The sequence below is a fragment of the Xiphias gladius genome, chromosome 24 (assembly GCF_016859285.1).
Source record: "Xiphias gladius isolate SHS-SW01 ecotype Sanya breed wild chromosome 24, ASM1685928v1, whole genome shotgun sequence".
NCBI classification, from domain to species: Eukaryota; Metazoa; Chordata; class Actinopteri; order Istiophoriformes; family Xiphiidae; genus Xiphias; species Xiphias gladius.
The window spans coordinates 4,175,214-4,193,486 of NC_053423.1; the positions used below are offsets into that span (position 1 = coordinate 4,175,214).

The following is an 18,273-nucleotide window of genomic DNA, read 5'->3' on the forward strand; positions in this document are numbered from 1 at the left end:
TTTCTCCTCCCTCCCCTCTTAGTTCCATCCACTTGCTGCCTTGTCACAACTATAACAGCCACTGCCGCGACCACCGCTATTGTTCTCCTGGCATTTGGGGACCATGCTAAGGGGCTGTTGGCGTTAAGTTCATCTGTAGTGCACTGCAAAGAGAGCCAGTAAAGAAGAAGAGACAAGGAATTACCCAGCCTACATGGCTGAAAACTCCTGGCTTTTATTTGTTGTTCTACCTCTGTCGCCCTAAATCAAGCCCCGGATCTCTGTAATAAAACTGATGAGAGGGCCATCTTGGGATGCTTCCACTGCTTTTGTTGTGGCTGACCATGCATTATAGTCGAAAAGTCCTTTTTGTCTGCAGTCAGTCATTTGCTCTGGGGCAAATTTCACAATAGAGGGCATGAGGTTGTACTGAACATGCTTTGGTCTCTTCTTTTCGAGGCAAAGAATAATGCTGCAACTTTGTGTGGATGTTTCCGTGTGGGCTGTCATCAGGATTTTTCATCTTACTTTGCTTGTAATTACAGACCTAAGGCTATTGCAGGTGCAGGTTCAGCTTTTGTAGCACCTTTATGGATATTTGTCCGCTCTTCTGCCATGATTTGTCATCAGTTGGATGGCTCTTTTTCGAACGTTGGCAGATCCAAGGATTAAGAGTTCTGCTCATAAATGTCAAATGATAGATTTGAGAACAGCATGCGTTTCTCCTCCAACTACAGCCGAGATGCTTATTATGCTGATTTATTGCTATTGATTTCAATTTCCAAGGCTTTATTTGCTGGAAGCTTTACCATTAAAACTACAGCCACGCAGGATATGAATTAAGATCCTAGGGATTACAAACGCCTTTCAATTGTGTCTGGCATAGCAATGTGTTTTGAATGAGCAACACTGTGTGTGTGTGTGTGTGTGTGTATGTGTGTGTGTGTGTGTGTGTGTGTGTGTGAAAGTGAATGAACTCAAAGTAATGCCTGCTTTTTGTTTGGCCCATTTGAATCCCGCAGCCAGGCTATTGGCTGGTTTTGTTTTTCCTCGCAGCCAATTGGGTTAAAGCGTGGGTGATTTTGAATAACTCACAGTCACAGCGTTGTGTGTGGTACGTTAAGCCGTTACTCCATTGCTTTAGTCCCAAAAGGGATTTGAAAGGCCCCTGTCAGTTAACGGGAACCCTTCCAATGACACATTTAAAATTTAAAACACCCTCCTTTTTTTTTTATCCAACTGGATGTCATGTGTTTTGGCTTGAGATTAGGGACACATACAGGTTCATTGTTATTTGAAGAGCCTCTGTGACTGTCAGGCCAACATTAGTGTGCCCCCTTCTGCCAGACTGAAGTCCCTAATGATTTGTAGTAACAGACTGAGGGCTGTTTTTTAAATTTTAAATCCGTAAATGTATCTCATTTGATGATTTGGAATTAAGGCTCTATCAAGTTAAGTTTAACAGGGTAATGGAGTTCATATTGGTATATAAAATGAACAGTCAGCCAGTAAAGATCTTCCACCTCTGATATGGTGGATATATTATTTTATAACTGTTTGATTTTGTACTTATTGTAGAACTAATTATTACTTGTTTTGTACTGGGTTTCAGTAAAGGAAAGTAAGGTTTTATGCTCTTAAGGTACGGAGACCCAGTGTTCCACCTTAAATTAACACATAAATCAGGCTCACTCAGATGTACCTAAATTAATATATAACCCTGAAAGTTTGTGATAATCATAACAAATGTTAATACTAATAATAATACTTCATTTTAAAATGTATTTGCTGTTGATTTAGTCAGAATGAGCAAACAGCCAGCTACATAACTGGCCCTGCCCTGTTTGTCTTGACTGACAGAAAACGATATATTACATATGTTATTTATGTGTGTGTGTGTGTGTGTGTGTGTGTGTGTGTGTGTGTGTGTGTGTGTGTGTGGGTATATATATGTGATATGATACGATATGATATGACCTGAAATGATATATTTTGGCTGTATTTCCTCGAGACTTTTTATTTCATAATATCAGTTATTTAATTTTAAACTCTTTGGGTCTCTGTATTAATGCTGATCTAGAGGCTTTTCAATGAATGAAATTCTTGTGGAACCACTGTACATTTCACAGTGCTTTGTGAATCAAATTGATTTTGTATTTGACACAAACTCACAGCTGTCAGCAGCTTCAATCAAAAAAATATTTGTCTCTGTTCTCGACATCAAAACCCTGTATCAGGCAAAACTGTTGCTGTCAACCTCATTTGCTGCTGTTTTTTCAGATTCCACATCCAGCATTTCAGCACTTTTCTGCCCATGCTAACCCTGGCTGACAATGTATTCCTGGGGTCAGGGCTTTATGGCTGGGCTAAGGAAGGAATAGGTGGAGGAAAAGAAGTGCTGGTCCTTGCAGTTTGAAGGTGATCTTGACCAGATGGTAGCCTAACTCATCCAGATGCGCTTTACCTTTCCATATCCGCCAGTGGCACGCAGCAGGACTGTAAAAGATAGGGCCTTATCGCGGCCAGTCTGTGTGTGGAAGTGGGTGGAGGGGGTAGTTAGGAGTGGGACCTGCAGTGGGCCCTGATCCAGCCTGCCAGATCCAATACCCCCTCCTCCTCCTCCTCCACGCAGATGCTGCAGCTCTGCACTGCACCAACTGATGAAAATCTTATTTTAGGCTATTGGCCTCAAACTTCCCACCCTCTTCTCACGGTCCCTATCAGTGAAGGGCAAATACAGCCAAGAAGCAGGCTTATCTCAAGAGGAGATGGGTTTGGGGAATGGAAGGCTTTGTTTGTCTTTGCCAAGTAGAACGGAATCCGAGGACTCAGGACGGCTCCTCTGCAGGACCCGGTTTTATCGACTGACCTCTCCCTCCTCTTACCTCAGGTTACTCTACCTGAGCACTTGTTCTTATGTTGCATTGTGTGACGTGGCTTGAATTTACAGGATATTGTAAGACTCCTCTTTCCTTCACTTCTTTGTACGACGTGATGTCTGAGAGGATTTCAGGGTCCTGACTGTCATGGGGCCTGTTACAGTGCGACAGCTCAAGATGTTTCTGTTTTCAGCGCAGAGACACACCCAATAGAAGTCATCAAGAAAGTGATCATGTCTAACTGAGGAAGATGCATTCTTTCTTATGGATGTGTTTCTTCTCACCCTGAAGGACCACCGCCTCAGTCACATCCATTAGTCATTATCAAGAAAGCAGTTTTGTGGCATTTCAGGGCAGACATAGAAAATAAGGAAACAGACACACAGATATTTTTCCCATTTTTCACTTTTAGCTTTCATATTTTTTGTCATTGATGGGTAGTTTGGTGGTGAGAGAGACAGAGTTTAAACCACAAAGGTTTGCATTACATCGAAACTTTTGGGCGCAGCTTGAAGACCAGCAGATTACAGATTAAATGTAGAAAGTAAAAAAACAGAAAATGTGTAACTCAGATAAATGGGGTAAAAACACCTCACCTGCAAGCCAAGTTGGGTAATATGCATCTCTAAAATTAACATGAATTAATAATTTTATGCCATTATAGTGTTGTTTGTACATGATGATAAAGTTGGTTAGAAAAATAAATGTAATGCCACACAATAACCTCCATTGTTGATGGAATATTGAATAGTGCAGCCTTAAACACATTTAGCTTACTCTTACCAAGATGAAAGTAAGACTTTACTTGTAATGGAATATTTTTATATAGTAAACAACTCAAGCACTGAAAAACCAACAGCTGATTCCTCAACCTTGTTGTGTCCAGGCTTTTGCATGGTCATTAACTAGATCACTGGTTCCCGGCCCCTCCTAATGACCTTTTATAGCCAAGAATATTTGCCACCACTAATCACAGATAGTACATCTTTAACCTGTAGGTAGATCAAGAAATACAGCTCTCCAGTATTAAACAAGATCAAATAAAGATATGATAAAAATCAGAAAATATAAAACATTAATCACAAAACATTAACATAGGAGAAACATAAAACTCAGGGGAGAGCTCCCTCTACCTGTTTGTCCAGGATGTCCCTGCACGAGTCCTGATCCTCTACAACACGAGAGGGCAAGGGCAACAGGGCGTGGGAAATGACATGCTCTGTTAACTAAATGACCAGAGAATCGTAGAAGAAATAGGGCAGTGAGAGCAAGGGATACTGGCATGAAGAGCACAGAGTACCAGCTCCCCAAAAGGAGCCGAAGTCGATCACAGCAGTTAGATGAAGAGGCTGAGGGCTGCTGGTAAACACGTATATCAAGATGCAACAGAAAGGCAGAGGACTGGTAGTGGTATAAGGGAGGATGGTAGGCCCACACCTCGTCACTGGGCGGCTGCTAACGCACTACTGGTTTTTGCCAATGAGAAGATTCCCCCGCATCCCGCGCCCACTTCAATCTACTCATGTCTCTGTCACCTGGCTGGGACTCCAATTTAGGACCAGCGTTTAGACTGGAGATTAGGATCAGGATTAGATTTATTTTGGGGAATTTTGAATCCATGCTGTGAGCAGCAGCAAGGAGTTCATCTTCTACTGCTAAAGCACTGCTCCTGGGGAAACTGTGCTGAAGTGTGGGAGGTCAACAAGCTTCTCAGTTCAGAGTTTGCCAAAACTAAACTTTTTTGATGGTCCTCGGCCACTGGCAGTGAATCACATTTCTCTGCTACCTTTGTTCTCATGCTAAAACAATGCATTTGTTGTGTTTTAGTAACGATAGTTGAGCCTACAGCCATTCATATTTCATTTTTCTCTTTACAAATTGTATTTGAAGCTGCAGAAGTAATTGCCTTGAAAAAAAGTGCTAGGAAAATAGTGGGGGACTAATTTTTCATTTTCACTTTTCAAGAAAAGTGAAAACGGAAATTGGTACCACTTCTCTGATCAGGCTCCAGTAGATACAGTATTTCTGTGTGCTAATATTTAAATAAAGTATAACTTTGACATAAGGGTTTGGGGTTAAGGAATGATTGATCTCCTTTCCAGGAAATGAATGTGTATAATACTGCAACATAGACAGAACAGCAGCTCAGGTATTACTGCTACAGTACCTGTGATGCAGCAATTGCATAGAAAATGAAAGCGATATTGTTGGCACATTTCAGTCAGTATGTGGTGCTAATCGGTGCATCGTGGAAGCATCAGTGTAGAAACACAGTAATGACTCTGTTGTTGCCAGCGGTCTCCAGGTTGTCTATTGGGCTCTTGAATCTCACCTGGGAAATTCATTAGCTCAGTTGTCAGCTGCAGTCAGACTCGTATTGTTTGCGGGGCGTTTAGGCTTTGTCGGTATCACATTCATGACCAGCTGCTGTTGGTTTGCAGATTTCCCATTTGCACGGTGTAAGCACTGTGTCACTTTGTAAATGGCAAAATCTGCATTGCCTTTTGGCTCCAATAAACAAGCTCCAGCCGCAGTGTTCCCACCAGCCAAACAGATCACACAGTACAGCTCGAGATACAAAGAGGAGCAAATAGCGAGACCAATCTGTGCCCTCCCAATCATCTATACTAGCTGCACTTCACTTCTCTTATGTGTGCAATATCATCTGAGGTCACAATGGCTCTGGGTTGCAATATCAGAAAAAAAAGAATAGAGAAAGAGAGAAAGCAAATGAAGATTTGAAAGACCAAATTCAGAGTCCAGATTGAAAATCTTGGATGACCTTCTCCAGATGCCCTGGAGGAGGAAGGTTGAGGGAAAAGCGTCTAGCTGGCTCTCACCAATCATACAATCTCATTTAACATCACCAGAAATCAGACTCTTTACTGTTATTCACAGCGAGTGAAGGTGGATGCTGTGGTGGTGGGAGGTAGAAAGTTTTAGATAATAAAAATTTTGATTAAAATGGATCAGCTTCGGCCTATTCCAAGGAAAAATGGTGTTGTCACTGTGTAGAATGAGGTCGCCTCAGTTATACAAAGCGTTATTGATGGCATGGAGGGAAGCTAGCGAAAAATGATGGAGACAAACATAAAGATAAAAGCCCTCGCTATCTCTCCCTTTTTTTTATTTGTTGCAATTCCCTGCCCCTCCTTTCCACTTTCGCCTTCTCTCCTTTTTTTCCTAGTATAAGTGTGATAAAAGCGGGCAGACCTATGACTCGGGTTCCCAACCCACATTCTGATATGAATTCAGGGAGCTGAGGCCGTCCCCTAATCTCTAAATGCATGTTCCTTCGCCCTTGGCAGGGTCACGGGAGAAATAGATGGAGCCTTATCAGGTTCTATGGATTTATTGAGAATTTCTCTGCACTGGATGTATTTTTTTCTTACACCATTCTGTGTGTGCGTATACAGTATGTGTCTCCTAAAGTATGTCGAGCAAGGTTATCAGAGCCGGTAATATCTTCATGAATTTTATCAATTTTCTAATTACTGCATCAATCATGTGGACTTACTCCATCATGCTAAAAATAAAAAGAGACACTGGACCTGTTTTGATGAATTTGTGCCAGTGTGCTAACCTTCAGCAGCTGATCTCTCATCTCTTCTCTTAGGCTACTCTAAGATTTAAAGCTGCACCAATCTATATTTTTTTATTAACAATTGATCAAATGACTATGTGCAATATGAAAGGTGTCACTCGTAGGGAAAAAATCCACAAAGCCTTTTCATTCTGCAGTCCCCCTCATTTCTACAGAGATTTTTAGCATCTTTAAGGTCATTGTTTTGGTTTTCCGGTCCATGACTTTATATTTATCGGGTGGCTACAAAATTGACTCCAAATGAATGCTAAATTTACTCCGTGTCTGCTGGATGTGAAAATTGCCAACTGCTTGCCAACACCTCAGCCATTACAACTTAATAAGGCCATTTTATGTCAAACCTGTGTGTAATGTTCAGCTTGTTCTGGAATTCTGAAACTGTTTCAGAGAGGTGTTGATTCAACTTGATCATGATCATTTTGGAGGAATGAATTTGTGGTGTTTATTCAGTGTTTATTCTTTAATCTTAATTGTTTTAAAAGACATTTAATATAAAGAGCTTGCCCACTTCAAATGAATTCCTATTCAAAACAGAGAAATTTGTCCACCTCACCTTGCTAGGGTGGCAGCTCCTTCCCTTTAAGACAGCTGGGCTCTACAGTGCATCGAGCTGTTGCATAAGCCAGTGAAAATGAGCGTTTGTGGATGTGAAATATCATTTGGGGACAGTAGTAGTGACTCTGAGTTCAGACACTGAGGTGGAAAAAATATTCAGCTGGTAGCTTCTCGTTTTTACCTGGTGCATAGCGTCAACTTCCCCTCTTAAACTAACAAATGTTGCCGGTGGTACGTCGTGCCAGCTGTCAATGATTAATTTTAATTCCGTCTGTGACTTGACGACAGGCCTAAATTAAAATTTTCGGTGTTGTCAGTTTGTGTGCTCTCTGGCCGCTGTCGTCAGTACTCAAAGATTGTTTGTGACAGAAAAACCTCCACTCTGCAGCACCACTGTAAAACCAGCAGTGAACTGAGTGTTTCTGCAGTTCCAACAAATCCAACAATATGAGATGTCTTTTTCCTAGGGGGTCGTGTCATGTCACTCTCAGGGATGGCTTTCATATTGATTATTAATTACCTTAAAGCTGTGTTATTGCAATCTGTACATAGGTTATTATCCTCATTTAAGTAACGTAAATAACGTAAATCACAGCAAGTCGTGACAAAGTCTGGCAGAAATCTAACCGGCAGGTTTTTTGCAATGATCACCAGTGATCAAACAAGCTAACATCATATTTAGGAAGTAACGAAGCATGTTATCTTTAAATAAAGAAAAAGCACTTTTGTGTCTGGGGACTGGAGCTTTCCCTTAAAAAAAGATACTGTAGAAGCTGCAGTATGTCTTTATTTGATTCAGCATGAGTTGCTTAAAGATATTCAAATATAATGTGGAAAACAGTGTTACTGTAGCTGAGGCTATGTTTCCTCATTGTCCACTCTTCCCAGTGCAATCCTGTCATGAGGACAGCTGGAGACTCAAACAAAGGGGGGGGGATCCCGCTCACATAGCTGAAGAAAAATCAAATTTAGCCTAAGAGCTCCCCCGCCCCCGCCATTGGCCAGGGGGGGTGGTGGTGTGGTGGACTAAGCCAGAGCCTGCCCAGCTTCGCCTGCGAGCAGGTGAGGAAGAGAAAGATATTAGTCTTGTCTAGATCTCAAAAGACAGCAGCTGCTTGTTATCACAGGATATTTCTGGCACTTTGACTTCTCATCCAAGCTTTTGGGACAGGGATGATGAAGCTGAGGGAGGGAATGGACAGTGTTCAGGGAGTCTTTGTGATATACATTTTAAATCTCTTTATATCCCTGCTGTCTGTGGATCTGACCTGGCTTTTGACCTGTTTTTTTGTTTGTTTGTTTGTTTTTTTTTTAATGATTTCCTTAAACCAAGGGACTGATGAAAGAAATCAAAAGTCCCTCTGTAATTCTGAGCGAGCGGGCAGGGCACATTAAACCAAACTCCTGGTGACTTGCTTTTGCATACCAAACGATGCCACTGTATCACGGTCGAGACATGGAAAATTACTTGATAACACAAACTACACTTAACTTATAATTGAGTTCATTTCACATTTGCCTTTGCCTGAATAAATAGCTGCGGTCAGAGGAAGATTTTTTTCTTCAGAGCACTTTAAAGAGAAATAAAATCCATAGTTATTGGCACACTATCCTCTACAACACTTCTTGGAATGTTTTTTATACTTAATGGAAATTAATCCACACATCAGCTGTTAATGAAACACCTTCACTTCTATTTTTCTTTGATACTTGGTTGTTGCCTCTATTTGAAAACAGAAAAAAAAAGGTGAATCTTTTTGTTTAAATGAATGAATGAATTAGAAAATTTGGATGAAAAGGAGCCGGTGGAGGTAGAAGATTAAGAGGTAGAAGAATTGGATGTGAAAAATGAGGTAGAGGAAGAAGAAATAAGGAGAAAGATAAATTAAGATGATAAAGGAAAAGGAATGATTGCAGAGCTGACAGAAGCCACTTCTCACTCCTGGGAAGGTCAGCAGGATTTGGCTCTGAGTCTGCTTTTGGGCCTGTAAACTGTGTGTGCGTGTGTGTGTGTGTGTGTGTGTGCGTGTGTGTGTGTGTGTGTGTGTGTGTGTGTGTGTGTGTGTGTGTGTGTTGATATGTGTCCTGCATGTCAGTGTGTGAGTATTACAGCCGTCTCTCTGATTTAAGCATTCCCTCGGTTACCATTATGGCCTAATAACCATGTCAGTATGATTAATGCAGGACGCAGGGCTCGAATTGCACTCTTGCTAAACTACAGTACCTAGGCAACTACACAGCCCACGAACCTGCTGTCTGTGCTCATCCGCCTCAGCCATTTTGATCAGCCCCGGCCAAAGCACCGCACCACACTGGGTGGGAAGGTTATACATGCGCTTAGCTTGCGTTCATTCACCTGTTGGCAGCGCCAAAGAGTCAGTCTGATGATGATTGGGAGATTAGAAGTTAGAGAGGAAAATATGTGATCCCCAAGGCCACTTTAAGCAGAACAGTCAAGTCAATTTATTGTATAGAGCCAAATCATAAAAGAAGTTATCTCGGGGCACTTTTCACATAGAGCAGGTCTAGACCGTACTCTTTACAATATTATTTACAGAGACTCAACAATTCCCACAGTGAATTCCAAAGTCCAAGCTAATAAGCACAGATAGCTTACTGCCAGTCTTTTTTTTGTCTCCTTGTGTTTAATTTCATCGCTGTTCAGCAGTTTTTTCTTGAGGGATACAGTGAAATAACATGTCAAAAGTATCTCGAGGCTTAAGTTTATACTGGTCCACATGGATGAAGGCTCATTCAAATGTCAAAACCAGTTAGTGCAGCTGATTTCAAACTTTGTTTCTGGCAACCCAAATTTAAAGAGGTTTTACATATATATATATATATATATATATATATATATGATTCTATCCATCTGTCCATAACATTTCCATGACGTGATTTGTGATTATGTATTCATTAAAACTTGAAATTCAGTAAAACAAACTGTGAATAAGTGCATGTCTCCATCAACTACCTTCACATGAAAATATATAGAAGGACATGGAGCACTAGTAATTTTGATAAATCATGGCATTTTATTGCTATTTCCTACCTAAGATGTTTTTATTTTTTGAAAAAGTTAGTCTCTTGATTTATATGTCCCCTTTCATGTTTTTATCAACGATGGTGATAGAAACAGGGGTAGCATGCAACATGGGCAGGGTGTAACTGAAAAATCTTTCTGTTAGCCTTTATTGCATCTTCTCTTCTTAGATATGCCAAATGTTACACATCGGATGAGCTTAAAAAAACTTTTCAATGATATTTCAGCTTTAGTCTGTATTTTAAATATAACTTCTGGCACTTCTGATCTTGTGTTTCCCGTCTGTGGTTGGGGCTTGGATTGTTCCACAGTGAAGCATCGGTTTTCACCAATTGGTAGCAAGTATTTGATCTGGCCGTTTTCTTGGTTTAAGCACATTCCCCACACTAACTGTGTTTACATTCTTTCATTTACTATGTGACAAAGATAGACAGTGGGCAACGAATAACATCCAACTAACTTATCTATTTCCTTGTCGCATTGCTGAATAAATGACTACTGCTGTGCAATTGTTGTGTTTGTTTTCTTTCATTCACTGCAATACAAAGCGGCGGTTATGGCGAATAGAAGGTGGAGATGGCTTTCCTGGATATGTGTCGTTGAAAAGAAGCAGATTGCTGAACTTTTCTTCAACTTGCTTAATGTTGTCCATGAAAAACAACTTCCAAACTTGGAGGAAAAAAAACATAAAGAAAGCAGCCAAAACTGACCAGTCGCAGTTTCTGTTGTCTCCATGTGGTATCTCCATAGCCACCATACCGCCAACCTGTTTTCAAGGAAGCAGCTATAGCATGGGCTACATGATCAGGCTCTGTTACTACATCATAATCCCTTAACACACAGCTTTAAATCCCCCCCTTTAGGTCATAAAAATCCCAGAGAGGACTGCTAGGGGTTAACTTGAGGTTCACAGTAAGGTATGGTGGGTAAATCAATGGTGAGACAGACTGACTGAAAACTCACCTTTCTAATGCCCAAATTAAAAATGCACACAAACCAAGTGGATGAAAATGAAACGAGTTAAGCAATTTTTACAAAAATGTTTACAAAATTACAAAATATTTTAAATCCAGTATTGTTTAGATCCATGGTAAGTCGCTTGCAGTCTTCTTCTGCCTTGTCTCTGCTGGCACATTGCTGCATGTCTTGGCATGTTGCCACCACCTCTAGCTCAGTGGAAAAGTGTGAAACCATTGGCAGCACTGTGTATGGTGTCGCCCATGTACACGTGTGTCCATGTATGCACGAGATAAACCATACAGGGAGCCAGTCATAAAAAAACTGTGCTACTAGAGGCCAAAAACTCTTGCAGGGAAACTTTAGTTTAACTATAGGCTAGAGCTGGAGAAATTGATGAAGAACCTTTCGCTAGAAGTAAAACTTACATCTATGGGCAGCAGGGACGACTGCAGGAAAACCATTTTACTTTAAGCTAGTCTGAACAAGTAAACAGCAAATTAACATTGGTGTATTGGTGACCCCTTATGCCAGGACCAAACTACGAGATCCGACAGACCTGTTGCCTCATCAGCAAAAAAGCAAGCGTCGTACTTGACACTTGTATCCTGGCCATTCTATCGTGTCATAGTGGGACACAACTGATTCACCGTTTAGGAAGCCTCATGATACCTTGATAAAAAGATGAACATGCCAGAGTTGTTTCTTGCTGTATATCCCCCAAAGTCTGTAACAGGCCTGTGATGTCATGGTTATTGACAGTCCTGATGGTGGAAGTCTTTGTCTGGCCCCGAGGGATTCATTTAGGTCAAAGACACAAATCACTTAGTAATTCTAATAGTAAGTGTGAATTTGTAATTTTTGTGTCGGTACTTATTATTAAATAGGCATCTAATTGTGGCAAAACTCCCCGTTTATTTCCCCACTCTCCACTGTGGCATTCCTCTCATTATCAGGGGATCTCTGCTTTGCTGCCGGTGTAAGAGAGCCAGTAGTCACTCTGTGAACCTAAGTCCAAAGTGAAAGCCCAATCCGGCACCCAGTGCTGCAGCTTTGCACACACCACATCTGAGGCAGTGCTGTAAAACTGATGGAAGCCCTGTGAAAGCAGGAAGCAGGGAGAAGCAGAGACAGACCAAATACAGACAAATAGCCAGAGAGGATCGCACAGATATTCTGAGTAACAACCTTGAGCCTGCCAGCTTTGGCTCTCAGGCTCTTTTGCGGGATTTAAAAATAAAAAGAAAGCAGTCGTTCTTCAGCGGTTGAAAACTAACATGACATATCTATCCTGGGCTTAGGTGTTATAGGTGAAGCGCAGAGTTGAATCTTGTTATTTTTTCATATTTCAGGTAACTCAGTTCTGTCTGACAGCTGAAAATGCTACAGTATGAAGGTATAGCACCTGCTGAGTCTTGCTTCCTAGACAAGGTCTTTCAATTGTATTAAGACTAAACTTTCAAACAGTTCTTTATCTATTCAAGTCATCTCAGTTAGCTGTCTTTGAGAGTTTGATAATAATATTTGAACAGTAAAATGAGCAGTATTTGAACTGAATTTAGAACAAGTACATATAGTCCCCTAACCTGTCCTTCTCGCTTCCAGGGTCTTTCATGATGGTCAATTCCTCGCAGCATTTCGGGGGCCAGCGGGCTCAGCTGCTCCTGCTCCCGCTGAGCGAGAACGACACCCACTGCATCCAGTTCAGCTACTTCCTGTACAGCCGTGACGGCCACAGCCCCGGGGACCTGCAGGTCTACATTCGCGTCAACGGGGGCCCCAAGGGCAGTGCTGTGTGGAATATCTCGGGCTCCCAGGGACGCCTGTGGCACCAGGTGGAGCTCGCCGTCAGCACTTTCTGGCCCAGTGAATACCAAGTAAGAGTCTTAGACAATTACATGATGACAGCACTGGCCTGCAGTAAACACTGCATCACTACTGTTAAATGTTTAGGTTTTTAATCAAGTTTTCAGGCTTTAAGATCAGTTGATTTTACAGTAATCTGGGATTTCTGCCATCACACTGAATTCTTCCATATATAGTGCTCTATATTGCCCTCATTCTAGCTGTTGCATTAATGTAGCATTTTGTCAGAATTGAAATCGGGTAGGTAATTACAGATTTGTAAATCAGATCGAAGCCAACAGTGTAGAAGCCCACACCTATTCACCATTTTTTGGTGATAAACTGATCTCTCAAAAAACAGTATAAAAAACACTATATTAATCTTCATGGGGACTACTACTCAGCCTGTAAAAATAATTGCCTGAAGAGAGCTTTCTAAAGTGATGTCGTGAGGGTGGTTTTGGATGGGATTTAAAGTTTTAAGTTTTATATTTACAAGTAAATATAGCTAAAATCACAGCACGGCTGTTGTCCACAAATTATGTGTTTGGTGATTTTGTCAGACGACGTCGCGGTTATAAAATCGGGATTTCAGCAGGGCAGAGCAGCAGCTTGGAAATGGCTCTGAAGTGACTGCTGGTTAACATGTAGTCTCTATGGGCCACATTTCAGTAACTTTTTCATACAAGTTCCTTTGTTTGACAACAGAAAGAGAAAAACGTGTAAATGAGAACAGCTTTATTGGGAATTCGGCTGAATTTAATAACTGAATATGTGAGCACAGAGAGTTGGAGAGAAGCAAAAGGTTAAAGGGAGGTCCAACCATATACTAGGTTATGACCTAGTCTTGTTTAGAAACTTGAGCCTTGTGTGGCATTCATTGCCAACCCCTTCATGGAGGTAGATATGGGGGAGATTTCAGAGCAGATGGCTAAACTGTTCAGTGTCAGTCCTGTGGAGATGGAGATGGAGGTTATAAATCTCCAAAATCATGTCCAGCTAAAATCTCAGCAACATTCACAGCAATCCTGGAGCTGGTAGACCTAGAAAACTATAAGAACATTCACCAAGATCTACATACCGTTTGTGAAGCAGGTTTTTCTGATATGGATGTCATGAAATCTAAAATCAGAACGAGACTGACGGATGAACATCTAAATGACTATTAGAGTAAAACTAAGTGGATACACTCCAGCAGACACCGTTTTCCTGGACTCTAACTTACACTCATGTCGACCATAAAACGATGATAAGCTTTTTATGTGAATGGAGGTGATGAATGATACATTGAAAATAAGTTCAAGAAAAGAAAAAGTAGTCAGTAAAACAATAGTTAAGCAATGTTTTCTATGACTTTGATGTGAATTTAAGATCACATCAAAGTGAGCCTGACACATTGAAATTTGAAAATATATGGAAACAGAACATACTGTACATTTGACATGCTATTGATGTGAATTTAAGATTTGTTTGATCCAAAATGTTAGGTTGGGATATTGACATTTGATACATGTATATACAAAAAGTAGTTTAATGGTTAATTTGAGTGTTTTGATATGTTATGTGAATAAGTAAGTAATGTATGACATGGGTAGCTCTCTTTGTAAGTTTCAGCTGGTCTTAAGCATTGTCCCAAGTTTTAGTCTTGTAATTTATGCATGTATTGTGATATTCATCAATAGTGAAAAATATTTTTGTAATATCATCATGCCGATTTCAGCCATATTGCGCAGCCCTAATAAATATCATTCATTGAAAACTTGAGATGCCAGTTAGCAATGCACTAAACCACGAGCTGCTCTGTGGCCACCAAATACTGAACCATTGCTACTGTTAGCTTTGTCAGCATTATTATCATCCACGCTATCATTCAAAACACATGCAAGAATTAGCAAATTGCCGCTCTGTTATATATCACAGTGGCTCAATGGGTATATAATTACAGGGGCAAGTGTGTGCATTGTATCTTTATTTATTAGTCAATTTACCTGCGTGCTGCAGTGTAATCAATAGCTCCATTTGATGCCTGTATTGTCGGTGCTGCATTATTAGCAGTGTTGTGTAGGTTGTAAGATTCTGATGACTGGATGCAGCCCAACCTCACCTCATTACGGCTGATAATTTATCTCCTAATGCTCTCCTTCATTCCACCTAGCCTGCCGCCCCTCACCCCCCCACCACCACCACCCCAAAAAGTCGTTAATGAGAAGGCTATGGCTGGCATAAGGGATGTGGGAGCGTGGGTCTGCCGAACAGTTAATTGACCTCAATTCCATACGACCCTCAGTGCGAGAGGGCGAGTTGGGTGTTTGCTTCCATAACCTTGGCGCACTCTGGGCCCCGTCTCAATAAATCAAGAACCAGTTAATGAGATTAGAGGGCTGCACAGATCAATGAGGACAGCCTGCGCTTTACCATCCTCTGCTCTCCTGTCCTGAGCGACTCTCACAAACAGCCAAACTGATTTAAAGTAATGATTTTCTTCCTTTCTGTGTGGAAGTTTTATCGGCCACGCACCATGGCGGAGGCGGAGGCAGGGAGAGGGTGCTGTCACACGGGGGAGCTGAGGTGTACAATCAGACAAGTCGACACAGGCGGGGAGTTTGCATAGCGCCGCGGTGTTTACCATTCGGAAAGGCATGCACGAGCAATGTAATCTACTACTCTGGTGATGTATGTCCAAGCTATCCGATTGATGAGAATGCGCTGTTCTCTAAAGTCAAATTGCATCATTTGCCCTATAAACCAGGATGATCGGCAGCAGGTAATGAAGCAGGTAAAGCTGTGCAGATGAGTGAAGAGGCTTAATCATAGGCCTGAAGGAACAAAGTGTGTCTATCTGCTGTATGAAGGGGGAAAGGAGTGAGCCTCGAGTGAGGCTCAGTGCCTCTTTTAAATGTTCCCTCATTCCTTTTTTTGCCACGGGAACACCCCCCCCCCTCCTCACTACCTCCCACCGCTATGACTCAAAGCTCGGTGCAGGCCCCAAAGGGATCAACTCATCCATCCAGTTCCATCGATAGAGATCATTGTCCAGCACTGCCAGCCAACAGATTAGCCCCTGCAGGCCACCGAGGAGCAGACCCACACAAAGAGAGGACTACCACTTCAGAGGGCTTTGGGCTTGGTGAGGAGTGTGTGTGTGTGAGTGTATAAATGACTGTGTGTGTGTGTGTGTGTGTGTGTGTGTGTGTGGGCAGCTCCTGGAGGTAGTGGTGGTTAGAGATTTAATTAAAAAGAAAAATTGAAAAAAATCTAGTAATCACTAAGCATCAACAACCCCTCAGGAAAGACTGTCTGCTACAGAGATGTGTTGGACTGTGATCAGAGGTGTGTTGGTCTTTTGCATCTAGGCTCTCACTGATATGAGATTTTATAATTCAGTGCCAATATTCCTGGATTCCAGATGTCCATTGTTGATGGCAAATTCTGTGCTATAAATTAGAACAGTTTCTGGTCCATCCAGCAATTTAATGATGACTGGGTGGAAAGGCCTCTTAGACAAGACGTAGATCTGTGTAGAGAGAGGGTAAAACTTACGCAAACCATAACTTTTGGAAATGCGTGGTATAGCAACCGTGTAAAGAAATATACCAAAGTTTTGTCATGTTGGCCAACTGGTTAATTTAGCCATTAATTTGGCACTCCAGTGATTTAAAAACTGCTCTTCCATGAGGCCCAGAGGACTAACAAGAGGCAGATTTAAAAAAAGAATGGCCTAAATTGATGCAGCAGAGGCCGAGATATTCTGACTCAAACCCCAAAATGCCGGAACCATAACGCAACCAATATCATCTACTCCATAGACTATCCCTTCCTCTTTTATATGACCCTCGCTTTTAAACTCCATGGTGCCCATTTGTAGCAGAGCTTTTGATTTGAATTTGTGTTCTCCAAGCCCAGATAACCCCTGATAACATCATCAGGGGTTATTTTCTCTGACTTGACAAAGCTCCTCCAGAGCCACAGAAGAAATAATAGAAATGTTTTCACTGCTGAATGGTAGTCTCCAAGATGAGTTGACTGACTTTTATGTTGAAAGTTGGTGGCATTCCCCTTTAAATACTGCAGGAATGATGCAAGAATCAGCTTTGTCACTAGCTGATCATTAGCTCATTTTGCTCTATGCTAACACTTTAGCACATTGTCATACTCTGTTTTAACTCATGTACAAAATTGCAAGACATAGCAATCAATCGTACTTTGTATTAAGCAATCCAATTTTGGATGCTTGAGCAATGTGAGTAGACATATTCCCAACAGCTGTTACAGTAGTTTACTGTAATTTCTTTCATGATGTGGGCCAGAATGACAAATTAGTTTCTATGACTGCAGATGGAATTTCAAAAATGTGAACATTTTGAATGCAGTTTGAGAGTGTGGCCTCCATAGTGTGAGATCCTGAGAACACACTGAGTAGTGTGCACAGTGTTCCCATCATATTGACTTTGTCACCAGATTATGAATTTTGAGAGTACTTACACTCTCAGAGCATTCATGGACTCATGTTGGACAGTTTAGGAAAATGATCAAAATCCATGCAGCAGAACCAGAGACATTTTTTTGTTATTCCACACTTTTCTCTTCCTTGTCAAAAATTGATGCCTACATTACCCACAATGCAACGCAATTGCTGACAGTTCAGTCGGCGATATGGCTGTGTTATGCTGGTAGCGGCTAATTTGTCCTGGAGCTGCCAACCTAAAGAAGAGATGAGATGTGGGCTACAGGAGTCTGGTAAATTCACGTCTTTCCAACTCCACACTCCCAAATTTTTCCATTTTAAAACCTATAGTCTTCAGACCCAACCGTCACTTTCTCTAGTGATGTCACTTGAGGACATTTATCAGATTTTGCACAGCTCCCTGTGGAGACACAAAATGCTTTATACAACTTTTTTTTTCCCACATACAATATGCAGTAGAACTCCCCAATGCCTGGAAACAGACTTTGGTGTGTAAAGTCAGGGGAATTTTCCTCTAACAGCTTTATTTAAAAAAAACAGCCCTGCAACAAATTTAGTGGCTTTTGGAAAGACATGAGCTACTTTTCCTTAAAGAGAGTGTCCAGTACTCCAGGAGTCTGCACTCCTCCCTGTTCACCTGTTGTCTGGGTTGAAAGCTGCACTCAGTTGGTGGAAGGGAACAGATGTCTTCAGTCGAACATGAAACATGAATGAGCTGCACATGTGCATGTCAGTGAAGCAACCAATCCCTGATAAATCACTGTGGTTTGCGCAGAACCTTTACAGTTTTTGCACTGAATTACCTTGTTATGTTGACTTTGTTTAACTTGATTACGCTGTATAACCTAATTTTCTGCACTATTAGCGGTTACAAAGGAAAATATATTTTCTGTTTTTTAAAACATGTGAGTGGTTTGGCTTGTTCGATTTCATACAGCATGTATAG

The 18,273-nt window shown here is 41.4% G+C and overlaps 1 protein-coding gene across 1 annotated transcript in view; it reads left to right on the forward strand.

Moving 5' to 3' along the window:
* Positions 1–18,273, forward strand: part of ptprua (protein tyrosine phosphatase receptor type Ua) — a 188,496-nt gene that overhangs the window by 75,924 nt on the left and 94,299 nt on the right. Inside the window, exon 3 of the mRNA XM_040122540.1 lies at positions 12,623–12,894. Within this exon, the coding sequence (XP_039978474.1) occupies positions 12,623–12,894 (272 nt within the window). The remainder of the gene's footprint in view (positions 1–12,622; positions 12,895–18,273) is intronic.